We start from the raw sequence: 13330 nt of genomic DNA on the forward strand, positions 1-13330 counted from the left end.
AGTTTTTCCCATTTATTCTGTGTAATCTTTCCACGAAAATGTCTTTGCACTTTACTCACATATCTGCCTGCTGTCATTCCCCCTTTTCAGACAATTTTACTTTATTATTCATTCGGTATTCCTCCCACGTCCGCGTTCTCAATGACCTTTCAATGTCCGTTTCTCCTGCCAGTTCCTGAATGTTTTGCTGACATTTACTGACATGCTCCTGCTTCAAAGTTTCGGCAACGATTAATGTGTCGAGTAAGGCTGGACCCCATCGCAAATCCTTAATGTAAGTTCTCCCAAGTGTTCTCTCTGGTAGAAAATCACAAAATTCACAACAATTACAATTACAATTACAGGTCATAGAATTATCTTTGAAGCCCATTAATGGCTTTTGATCTGCAACATTTTGTTGCATTTTTTCTATTATTTTGGAGCTTTATTTATGCTCCAACTGGTATTGCTGGGAGGGGAGGTCTCCTCGCCAGAGATTTGTTTGATTTTATGCTTAAACCTTGGACACATGAGTGCGGTCTGTATGCATATTTTCATAGCTAAATACATCTTCAATTGAGCTCCCTGTTGGTCGTGTGAGCAACCCAAAGGGATCTGTGGATAGTTTGGCTTCAAAACTAAACTGATGTAAGATCTGTATGGTTTTCATTTGCGTTTCCTCTTGTGGGTTTTCGTGTACTTATCCCCACATGAAGAACTCTGGGCCACACATTTATTCCATTGGGTTTCCTCTTAGTTTTTCCTGCCATATCGAATGCAAAGTGACAGTTGAACGCCAGTTGCCATCGTTTTGTTTCGGTTAGAGCCAGCCCCCTGCCCTGCCACATTCCTGCTGCCACTTCCTTCTCGCGCCACACACACACACAGCGATGTACTCTGCTGGAAAGGCGAAAGGTGTCAAAGTGACACGGGGCCTTAATACTTTTTCGTAACAATTTTCCAGCGTTACGGTTTTGGGTGTCATTTCAGTGTTTGCGGGCATCACTTGAAGCAGCGAGCGAAGGGAAGGGGCCGCAGTGGTGCATGCCACACGCAAGCAGCCAGGAAGCTCTGCAGCGCCACAGTGCCACAGTGCCACAGGCATCGGCCTCGGCCACGACCACATATTGAGCTTATCAAATATTAACACATTTTCAAGCGCTGACATATGCGGCATGCCCCATGCCCCATGCCCCCTGTCCCATGCCAGCCACGCATGCGCTGGCTTCCGCTGTTACGTGGCATGTCCTAGACCCCTTCCATTTGCCCCGTCCCTCTGCTCCTCCCCTCTCATCAGTCAGACGTGGACACATGTCCATGTCCCTTCTGTGCGTCGCGAGCTTAGCGTGAAATGACATTGCGTGCTTGAGCCCAAATCGCGCACAACAGTAACAGTGTGCCCAAGAATGAGATACCAAAATAGAGTGAAAGAGAGAGAGGGGGGAGATGTGGCCAAGAAATACAACACAGTAGCCTTGCATGTGTGGAGCTCTGTGGAGCGGCTGTGGATGCCAAAAGGTGAACGGGAATCGATGCAAAACATCATTCCCAGAAGCGCCATGGGGTCTACGAGGTTTGCTACAAAAGAAATCGAGAAATTATTACGGAATGGATGGTAAACCATTCGACAGTCCTTTAATTGTGACTTTCCTTACACATTTTCCTACGGCTTTCGGTTCGTTGTACTTTGCTGTCCAACCTCCTTGGGCCATCTCCAACCACTTAACTGAACTAATAAGCCTTCGAAACAATTGCTCTACTGTGATGTCCTGCTCCTGCTCCTGCTGCTGCTGCAGTTGCCTGCTTTTGTTTGGCATTTGCAGTTGCATCGTTTTAATGACAAAACACGGAGCTATCAAGCATGTCCCAGACCCCCATAGCCCCAGACCCAGTACCGGAACAAGGCACAGAGGCACAGGCACAGGGTTCTCGGTTCGCTTTTGCAGCCGGCAAAGTGTCAGCGCTGTGTCGAAGTGAAATCCTTTTCTGCCCGTCCTGACACTTGGCAGACAGACAGACAGACAGACACACGGCGCCCTGGAAATTGGAGTAGGTTTGCGTGTCAGCAGCCACGGACCCAGGACACGGACACGGGACACGGGACACGGACACGGGACACGGAAGAGACGTAGACGGTGGCAACAGTAGCACTCTCTCTGACTCTCGACTCCCCCTCCGGACATGGACATGAGACCATGGACAGACACTGGGCGATGGTAACCCATTCGGTTCTGTTACGTTGCTTGGGCCTCGCTCTGGCCCTGGCCTCCCTCCCTCGGCTCCTGTCCTAAGCTCTGGCTCTGTCCTGTCTACGTTGCCTGTCTGTTTTCACAACTTGAACTTTCCACTTTGCCTCCCCCCCCCCCCCTTCGATTTGCTTCTTTCTTTCCGATTTTTGCTTGGGTGTTTTTTGGGTTTTTCATTTAGCTTCAGCCTGGACTGTACCATTGGAACATCTGCATCATCCATGCAGATTTAAATAGTTTTCAAAGGCATATCCAATCGGGATATTTCAGCTACTTTGACTCTTTATTTCAACAATTTCTGCAGGCATTCTTCAGGGTATTCGCACATCGATCATGTGCCCTTTTGGTTTGTTCCTTTGAATTCAATTTGTAGCTCGTGTTTGTTGCTCGTGTTTGAGTTGCTTTTCGACAGCTTCAAATCAAAAATCGTCGCTTTGGCTGTCATTGCGTGGCACGCACATGCCGCTTCACCACTCGCCACTTTATTCCACTCTCCCCACCATCGAAGTGACTCACATGCTGATAATTGTGGACTGGCAATTGTCTCGGTTTTTCGAGCCAAAATTGAGTCATTAGACATCGCTCATGGAGGGGCAATTAGAGGCAGGCAAACAGAGCCTCCTTAAGAGATCTCTCTCTCTGTGTCTCTCTCTCTGTTGAAGGTAATTTTGTGGTTTCAATATATATATATATATGTATATCTACATATGTATGTGGTCTTGGGTTGTTTGTTTTTGTTTGTCTTTCTTATAAATTATCTTTAACCGTCGTGTCTCGGGGCGTGGATGGATGCTGGAAGCTGCTGCAGATGATGGTAGCCGTAGCGCGTGTCTAAGCCGAAAGCCCAGAAGCATTTATCACAACTACAGTTACAGTTACAATTACAGTTACTGCCTGCCTCCTCTGCTTGTGCAACCTACTGGACAGGCCAGCCAACATGAGTGATGATGAATGAAGGCCTGTCCCTGTCCCTGTCCCTGTCCCTGCTCCTGTCCCTGTCCCAGCCAGCAGCCCATGAATGAGGTGTGAGTGGTCGCAGAAGGAGGGGAGAATGACTCTGGGATTGCCATTCCGTACCTATTCCCAGAGCCATGCTCTCTCTCTCTTTCTCTCTATCTAAATGCCATTTAATGTTAACAAATTCATTTTTGGCGACAAACGGAAACGGAAACAACGCAAAGAGCAAATTCTCACACACCTCCCAGGCACAGTGGGACAAAACTAGCTGCAATGGATCTCACTGCATAAAGGAGTTGATCCAGGAGGATCCCTTCCATCCAGCAGTACCAGGAGTTCCCACCCTTAAAGTGGCGATTGCCTTCTAACGCAGGACTCTCTCATTCCACAGTGCAGATGGATGGATGGATGGATGGATGCATATGGTCACTGGTCTCTTGTCTCTCTCTCTCTCTCTGGTCTGCTCACGTACCGTCCATCATTCGGGCGGTGGCCGCCCTTTGGCCGTGCGGCGGCTGCCAACTGATAAACGAACGTCACACGTCAGGACTTTGGGTCCAGGGTGCAGAGTCCAGCAGGCTCGACTCTCGTCCTGGGTCGACGCTTTTGCGGATTGATGGCCCTGGACAGATTGAACGTTGCACACACACGCACATGGAGGCTGGCTGGCTCATAGCTACTGGCTCTGGCTCTGGCTCTGGCTCTGGCTGATGGACATTTAATATGCGTTTTAGATTGCAGCTGTGTGTGTGTGTACATACATATGTGGGGGAGTGGGCTTGGGGCATCCAGCCCATGTCCATGTGCGTGCCGCCTCGTTTTGCAACGCCTGCAAGTGTATGCGTTTGCGTTCGTCATGGCTACAGTTGTTGCTGTTGCTCCCCCGTGTTGTGTGTTGCATGCCACTCTCCTTGCAGCCTTGCAGCAGCATTGTTTTGCATTAAATGCCATCTACAGTGCCGTGTCCACTCGCATTCCCCCACCCCAGAGCCGCAGAGGCATAGAGCCAAAGCCGGAGCAGGGGTCCACTGTCCACTGTCCAATGTCCACGTCCATTCCGTTCATTGTTCGCTGTCGTGTTTTGGGTCGTAGGTGTGAATGCGCGCACATGTGTCGAACAAAAGGCAGTGACTTCCTCCCCCTTCCTCCCCCTTTCCCCCGTTGCAACCCCAGCCACCTTGCAACACCCCGCCAGCGTACTCACCTATGCTTCACAGACACGCATGTGCATGTCCTCCACATTAATAATGTGTTGTCCCGATATTAGCCACGCATATTAACTTGCCCTCCCATCAGTGCCTGTGTCTGTGTCTGTGCCTGTTCCTGTGTGTTTACGTTTAAAGACGCTGCCACAGATGATGTTGCCGCCGCTACAAGTTGCAGCTGCAGATACAGATATGTAGCAGAGCTTAGGCTCATAATACTGCCCTGGCTTCAATCTTAATTCCAACATTATACAATAAAAGATAGATGGACACTGACACACTTTCTGGATGTGAAGAAACTACAGATCGAACTAACAGATTGAGGATATTGGCTTGGATCTTGGCTACCCTCCACTGACTCCCATCCCATCCCACCCATCATCCATCATCCATCACCCATCAAATGACAAAAACACAAATTTTGTAATGTTTTTTTTTATTTTATATATATTTTTTCTCATCAAATGTTTCGTTCATTTCCATTTTTGTTTGTTGCTCTTCTCTGCCGTTTGTTTTTCTTTTTTTGTTTGTTTGTTTGTTTGATTTAGTTTTTTTGTTTTTTGTTAACAATTTGTGTTTATTCATTATTGATTCGCCTTGCCCCATCCATCGCCTTCGTTTATCGTATCCTCATCCTGTTCCCAAGAGGATCTTCCAAGAGAATCTTATCTTTGCAGAGCTACTCGCACGTGTAAGTATCTTTTCTTTTGCACTCACACACACACACACACACACACGCACACACTCTACTGCGCGTTTGTGTGTGTGGAGGGGGGGAATTGTTTTGGGTCTTCTTGTGTCTTGTGGGGTGGGAGGGGGTCTGTTCTTTGACTTACGCATTATGCTAACACTAAGTACTTTTTACAATAATAATAATCATATAATAATTCCCAATCATAGTAATCATATATCAATTGAAAACGCAAATTGTTAGCTGGGTTCTGGATTCCATTCCATCTGGTTTCCTTCCTCTCTCTCTCTCTCTCTCTCTCTCTCTTTCTATCGATTTTTAGCTTGCTATATCTGTATAATTGGAAATTTATATATTTATTTATATATATTTAAATATATATATATTTTGTTTAGTTTTTGTTTTGTTCCTTTTCTAGGTTTTACATTTAGGTTTTTAGCATTTCTTGCCAGAGATTTCCTTTATAATAAATTACGTTTTTCCTTACATTCTAAGACCACAAAAAAAAAAAAAAATAGTTTTAGTTTTAGTTGCGCTATATATCTGTCTGTCTGTCTGTCCATCTGTCTCTTTGTCTGTCTGTTCAACTGTCTCTTTGTCTGTCTGCTCAACTGTCGGTCCAATTGTGTGTCCAAGTGTGTAAGTGGTGACTGTCGTTTTTAGATCTGGTTGTATTTATATATGTTTGTGTTTATAGACTTAGATCTAGGGTGAACTACACAAGTACATGTCTAGTTACGTTTATGTTGTTAGACAACGATTATAATATATTGTATTTATGTTTATATACTATATATATTCATATAATAATATTCAAAAAAAGGTTCGTTTAAAAAAAAATAATGCAGCAAAAACTAAACAGTTTGTAGTAGTTTACGAATAAAATGTGCTAATTTACAAAAACATCTTTCATTATCCATAATTTTTGCTTCTTTTTCGGTTTGTCTTTTTGTTTTTAAACTACATATTTTGCATTTTGTTTTTGTTTTTACACAGATACACATGAATAGTTTTTTTAGTTTTTTTTTTGTATTTTGTTTATAAATTACAGACAAGACGTTTAGGGGTTGTATTTATTTTGTTTTGTTTTTTGTGTAATATTTTTTAGCGTTTTGGGATTTCTTTTTCTTTGTTAAAAAAATTTCTTTTCTATGTGCAGCGCCCATTTATTTGTTTTGTTTTTTTATACATTTAGAGAGATGTTTCTTTGTCAATTTCTATAATTATCTTTATTTCTTTAATTTATTTATTTCTTAGTTGTGTTTTTTTTCCTTTTGCGTTTTGCTTCTTTTAATAATTTACAAATATTTTGGCGCAGAAATACACGAACAAAAATACGTATTGGAATAGTAATAAAAATAATAATAATAAAATATAACAAAAACAAAACCGAAAGCAGCTTAATGGCAAAGGGCTCGGGGAGTGGGAGACGAGAGGTGTTCTTTTCTGTTCTTGGGGCAGAATTTGCCTCCAAATATTCGACTGAGAGCGAGAGAGCGCGAATGGCGCGAACGACGACGACTCTCAATTGCGCGAGCTCTCTCAATCATTCCTTCTCTCTCTCGGCTTCTGCTCGTTCGTTTGTGTGTCTCTGTTCAGATGGCCGTGCGCGAGAGCGAGATGTCCATAGTGTGCGCCTCGGCTGTGGGCGGCGGCTGTTGTTGCTGGCTAGTACTGCTATTTCTCTCACTGCTCTTTGCGCTCTCGCTGTCGCAGCCGCTCCATCTCCCTCTCCAACTGCCTCTCCCGCTCCCGCTCCCTCTCCTGCGTGTAGGTCTGGAGGAACAGCAGGCGCGTTGCCAACTGTTTCGTATATTACCAAACGAGCCCTTCATTTTGCATATTCTGCGGTTCGCTGAAGTTTGCGGAGCTCAAGAACTCGGGCGATGCGGTGCGGGGGCCATTTTGTTGCTGCTGCTGCGTTTGGCTTGCTTGTTGCGCATTCTGTGCTGCCTGCTGCTGTGCCTGCTGCTGCGCCTGCTGCTGTTGCTGCTGCTGCTGCTGCTGCGCTGCCGCCTGTTGCTGCGCGGCGGCCATCAAGTGCTCGGCGCTCGGAGGCGGCGGCGGCGGCGGTGGCCCCACGGCCGTCTGCAACTGCATCGGCGGTGCCCCCGCCTGACTCAGAAAGGTCGACTCCGGCGTCAGTCCGAACTCGTTCACCATCGGAATGGGTCCGCTGTGGTCCATGGGTCCGCCTAAAACAGATGCCAGAGATAAAAGAAGCATTTAGTTGAGGCTTACTCAAAATAGGGTTCAATTCTTTAATCCAGTATTAGGGGATCCTAGCATCTTAAAGCAGAACATGTTTTACATGTTTCTCATCAAAATTATGGGATTTCTGATCTAGAACTGACTTCTGCAGATATTCTCGTACTCTTTTGTGCATGATCTTACAGGTAGGTTCCAGAATTAAGGTCTATTATTATTATAGTTTAAATATGACATAGAATGGACATCATTTAGACAGGATACTTAATGATTACCGGACGGGGGAACTACTGAAAAACTTCTAAATGTCTCCACTTTTTTACAGCAAAACGGAAATACTTTTCAACAATTTCAATCTAATTATTTCTGAGGGCAAAGCAATAGAAATCAGACTGCTTACCTGGCGCATTGAACGGCATCGGTCCGCCGGGATGTCCTGGGAAATAGGGACCGTCGTGCGGATGGAACGGGCCGCCGTATCCAAACTCGAACTTAGCGTCTGCTGCAAAATAGGGAAATCCGGGTCCATCGTCTAGCCCGCCCGGCGAGAGATTCATGGGAAAGCCTCGCATTTTGCGTGCACCGCCAAAGAACGGTGGACGACCCATGCTGGTGATTTGCTTCATGCGTCTCTCCTTCGAGCGCTTGTTCTGGAACCAGACCTGGAACAGAGCAGGAAGAGGAAGAGGAAGAACACATTTAGTAGCCGATCTCTTTAGGTATGCACAAATGTCTGTATATATATATATATTGTAGTTTGTATCTTTCTATACGATGTCTACTGGTATCGGTTTATGGAGTTCGCTGCGGCGGCGACGGCGCATGTCTAATTGTTGTTCTTGTGGCTTTTGGCTTTGCATTGATGCTACCGCCGCACCAGGCGGCCGTTGCAAAATTAGCCCCCCATTCCACCAGAAATCAGCAGCAGCCGCACCAGCACCAGCAACAGCAACAGCACCAGCAGCAGACTGAGAAGACCCAGAAGAAACCAGAAAGCGAGTGCAGTACCCATACCCATACCCATCCCCATACCCAACCCCATCCCCATCCCCATTCTGTTTCAGTTTTCATTTTTACGACGTTCTGCATCGGATCGGGGGATCGGATCCGATCTGGGCACTGGGCATCGCATCCGAGAGTGCGTCCGTCGGGTGCTCCAGAAGCACCGTGCCCAGCATGCAAAGTTATAAAATAAAAACATATTTCAAAAGTTTTTAGTGGCACCTTCTTTCCTTCGGTTCTCACTGGGGTCCTACGTTTTGTCCTTCTACTTCCTCCTCTTCTTCTACTTCTACTTTATTTTCGTTTTGGTTTTTGTTTTTTGCTCTTCTGCTTTTTTGGTCTTTTGCTTCTTTAATATTCATATATTTTGGATGCGCGTTTTTTAATGATCTCTTCTGCTGCGGTCAACGAAACATTTTGATTTTCTTTATTTTCGGGCTTTTTCGATTTCTCAAAGTTTTCTCAATGAAATTTTTGTGATTTATGTCTTTGCCGTTCCACACGGCCGCCCCCGGAACGGAACGGAACGGAACGAACGCATCGTTCGCTGGGCTGGGCTGGCTTGGCTGGCTCCCTCGTTTGTTTTTTGATTTTGTTGGCAAATAGTTTCCAATGAATTTTGCTTAGATTTTGGGGCATTCAGACAGTTGGTTGTGGCTGCAGCTGTTCTTGCCCCGCGCTCCATACCGTCTTAGGAGGCAATTTAAGCGTGAATTTTAATGATGAGCGCCGTTCTGACTCTCTGCCGTTGCCGTTGCCGTTGCCGTTCTGCAGTTCATTTGAATTTGGCTGGACAGGACAGGATAGGACAGCCGGGCCTTTTATGAACTGAAGCCAAAGCCAAAGGGATTGCTGGCTGGCTAGACATGCATATAGGATCCAATCCAATCCAAGCTGGAGCTGGAGCTGGAGCTGGGGCCCTTCACATTTATAAACTGACACATTTTGTGGCGCAGCGAATTTCGCTAGAAAAGCTCTTCCCTTTTTTTCGGGGGGCCTGAGAACGGAACGCGTCGGCACACAGGATGCACACAAAAGGAAGTAACATGCTGTGTGCCCCACGCTACATGCCCCCATGCCGAATCCCCAATCCAAATGGATGGACAAACGGTTAATGCTTAATGCTCAGGGGATCCCCGCTCCACGACCGTCCGTCCTGCCCCTTCGCTCCACGCTGCACGTTCCAGGTGAAGCGTGTGACTTTATGACAGGCCCCACAAGCGTCTTGGCTGGCTGATCGGGGATTTGTTTGCTGCTTCCCAGAGAGAGACATAGAGAGACAGGGAGCGAGTGGACATGTGATCCCGTGGGGTATCTAATGAGGAGGCTCTCCATAAAGAGGATGATCGCAGAGGAGCGATCGAAGATCCATTGTAGAATTGTAGAGTATCCCTCGAAGCAGCTCTCGAAGTTGCATCTTACATTTTTGCTTTGTATCTTTTTCGATTTGAAAAGGTCTCTTTGGTGCACAAGGCACACAGTCCTCTTCGCAGAGATTCGAGCCGAATGGGGAGTGAGAGACCGAACCCGCCCACACGCGAAATTGGCATTTTTGTCTCTGTTTTTTTTTTCTCCTAACTTTTTGTTGCACTCCATTTGCCATTTACCATTTGCACATTTGTTGCAACAAAACAATGCATCGAAATATGCAGCAGCAAAAAAAGTACAAAGAGTGGGAGGCGGCCACAGAGAGAGAGAGGGGGGCGAAACTCTGCACAAAAAAATAAAGAAAAAAAAACTCAAATGCAAAACTATTGCTATTGTAAATACATATTTTAGTTGCAGTTTTTTGCCTCCTACTCCACGGCATACCCTTTCTGGGGGAACACTGATTGTCCACGGGCAAAACCAACGTCATACAAATCGTATCCATCCATTGGCAGGGCATCCACTAACTCGGCTTGCCAAAGCACAGAATATTCCTCTAGTTATTATTGTTGTTTCTTTGTTTGGTTTTTCGTTTGGGAAAATGAAAAATGATGTGACCGCAGGGCCCTCTATCGCATATGGAAAAATATGGGCAACAATTTTGTGCAGCTCGACGCGAACATCGGGTGCAGAGTGCAGGTGGGTGGTGGCAGGTTGCCAGGATGGCAGGCTGGCAGGCTGGTTGGACACCTTTTATTTATTACGCTGCAACGTTACGTGTAATTGAAATGCGGTGGCAGCTTAGCCGTCCGTGCCTCCTTCCAGTTCCATTGTGTGTGTTCGAGTGTGGGCGGGATAGGTATGGGATATTTCGCGGTATTTGCTTTTAGTTTGCTGTCGGATTGTGGTCTCTACCTCTCGCGACATTAGCGGCTTTGCCTTATGTCATTCGTAATAGTAATGCACGTTTTTCCCATCCCTTTGGATCTTTTAAAATTGTCTCTTTGTTGCCCTTCAATCGAAAATAATTGCAGGCTGCAACTTTGTTTTCGTTTCTCGTTCGATTTTGATTTCCCACCAACTGTTCGGTGTGTACTTTCGGTTTGCCCCTTCCATCTATGTTTGCACTCCCCTACCCCTGCTTTTGCTTATTTTGGCTGGGGGCTTATTATGAGGATATCTGATATTATGATATATCAAAATCGCATCATTTATTGTACGGTTATCAACGCAACATCTTCCTCTGGCTGCCCTTTTTTGTGGGCTCTAAATTGTCTGGCAATTTTGAAAAATGTGCGGCTAATATTTTATTTCCGCACTTGAGCCGAAATTTGTTTCCAATTTTGAGCTTTCAACAGCAGCAAGCCAGAGAGAGAGAGAGTGAGTGAGGGAGGGGAGCACAGGGTCTGGCAACTAAGTTGAACACGCGGCGGACGGGCCTGGCCCTGGCCCTGGCAGAACATCCGAACATCTGAACATTTGAACATTTAGTTAAATTATAGGTTAGAGCTCTGACATAAAAGGGCAAACAACGTAGCATAATGGGGCATGGGGCATGGGGCATGGTAGCAATCAGAGGGCTCCCCTCCCCATCTACCGTTCTACCGTTCTTTGGACAAAATGATTATTGCGCGCAGCTCGTAGGGGGAACACGGAGGAGCCACCGGGAGCCCCCAAGGGTTACCCAATCCCGACTCTCCACTTTAAAGGTCTCTCCAGCTCCAGCTCCAGCTCCAGCTCCAACTACAGCTCCATCTTTCCACTCCATCCATCCATTGTGTTGAAAATTATAGCAAATTATGTTAAACGGCAGCGCGTTTGGCCTCCTACTTGCCCCTCCCTCATTGCCCACCTTCGACTCCTCCCGCCATCAGTGGGCGGTGGCGGGGGCGGTGGCCGCTGCTCACTTCGGTTGCCCCAAAGTGGCCGTTCTGCCAAAAGGAACACAAATGTGTGTCACGTTCTGCTCTACCCCCATTGATTGATATGATTTGATGTGGTTCGATTTCGGTGGGGATTTGATTTAAGATTTGCCAGTTGCCAGTTGCCAGTTGGGATTTGAACTATTCCTTTCATTCGAATGCTATAAGGGGCACATTGTTGTGGCACGATTGCTTTGGCTACCATTTGTTAAATTAGTTTGCTATGATGCGGCAAGATTTGTTTGTTAGTTTGCCCCTGCCATATTGTTGCCTTTTCATGTTGCTACTCGCCGCTTAATTGCCAAAAACAGAGAGAGAAAAAAACAACAAAGTTAACTTCAATTTTTGGTCTTTAGAGGCACCGCACCCCACCCCACCCCACCCCACCCCACCCCACCCCACCCCACACCACAGCACACCACACACCACAATCGGTGCCCCAAACGAGCTGTGTGTTGTGGCAATAACAATTTTTAAAAGGCTAATCAACGACGGCATTCATACAGAAATCCCTTGGTTGTTGGTTGATAGTGAATTTCCAAGAAACGATTGAAAAAGAGCTTAGTAATTGGCTATCAATGGGATTTACTGGCATATGTGCAAGAAGGAGATACTAAAAGCACCCAAATGAATATCTGCCAAAGGGTAATCAAAAGAACAAGGATTAAATATGCAAAGTACGAATGGAAAAGGAAAACTTGACCCATTCTCGAAGCGTTGCTACTTAGCCCCATCATTTCGGGCACACAAGTATCATTAGTATTTTTCCCAAACAAATTACTCCATTCATCACTCTGTCTGGGGCACCGCGCAAGACGCAGAAAGAATAATGATATGTGGCTTATTAACAATTCAAGTACCATGTAATGGAGAACAGAAAAGGTACTCGAGAGGAGACGAGGGCAGATGCGACGGACAATGCTTTTGTTGCAAAGAAACCGAAGAGGGAAGAGACCTCCGATGAGGATGACCACCGCAAGCGGCGTGTATTCGGTAGATGATTTGCATTTATCGAAAGCAAAGAGAGAGAGGCAGAGGGAGAGAAAAAAAAAGTGCTGTCACGCCCTATCGTACATCGATGACTACCGCATATCTCTATCCCTGTGCCTTCTTCTGTTCAATCCTTCTTTTGAGGCGTGAATTGGCCTCAAGTAAGAGTTAACAGATAATTAACTTCTGCTCTCTGTTCGGGCCACAAGGTGTATCTCATGCTGCTGCTTCTGCCCCATAGTTTAGTAGGTGTTACTCTCCCAAAGAGAGCTCCTTGCATGAGGCGGCACAAAAATGCGGCGGGTTTCGATTTCGAATTACTTTTTGTTTTTGTTTTTGTTTTGTTTTATTTTGTATTTTCGTTTCTTTTTGTTTTGTGGTAGCCGGCGCCTCAAACTGAAATTAATAGCAAGTTGATGAGTTGTTGAAATTATAATGTTCCATCCATCCATCCATCCATCCATCCATCCATCCTCTCGCGGGGGCATTTGCCTTGTCATGTTGTGCGGACGGACAGGCGCCGCAACCACTATATACAGAAATATACCTCCCTCCAGCTTGACTCTAACAATCCACCAATCCAAAGCAAATGCGTTAAATTAGCGGCTTTTGTGGCCCTTTTGTGAATGGTTCAATCGTTTGGAAACCTGAGGCAAGAGCTTCCTTTCAAGTTCTGCGGTCAGCATTTGTTTTTGGGAGTTGCGGTGTGGTGTCTGCTGTGTGGTATCTGGACCCCGAATGTCAATGCAATCAAAACAGTTT

The 13330-nt window shown here is 46.0% G+C and overlaps 1 protein-coding gene across 1 annotated transcript in view; it reads right to left on the bottom strand.

Annotated features, from left to right (window-relative positions):
• Window positions 1–6363: 6363 nt before the first annotated feature.
• The window catches only part of LOC117590288 (LIM/homeobox protein Lhx1), a 48031-nt gene continuing 41064 nt past the window's right edge, over window positions 6364–13330 (bottom strand). The window contains exons 6-7 of the mRNA XM_034282773.1: window positions 7687–7948; window positions 6364–7273 (exon numbers count right to left, since the gene is read on the bottom strand). Of these exons, the coding sequence (XP_034138664.1) occupies window positions 6894–7273; window positions 7687–7948 (642 nt within the window). The 3' untranslated portion in view covers window positions 6364–6893. The remainder of the gene's footprint in view (window positions 7274–7686; window positions 7949–13330) is intronic.

This window comes from Drosophila guanche, unplaced genomic scaffold (genome assembly GCF_900245975.1).
Source record: "Drosophila guanche unplaced genomic scaffold, DGUA_6, whole genome shotgun sequence".
In the NCBI taxonomy this organism is placed as follows: Eukaryota; Metazoa; Arthropoda; class Insecta; order Diptera; family Drosophilidae; genus Drosophila; species Drosophila guanche.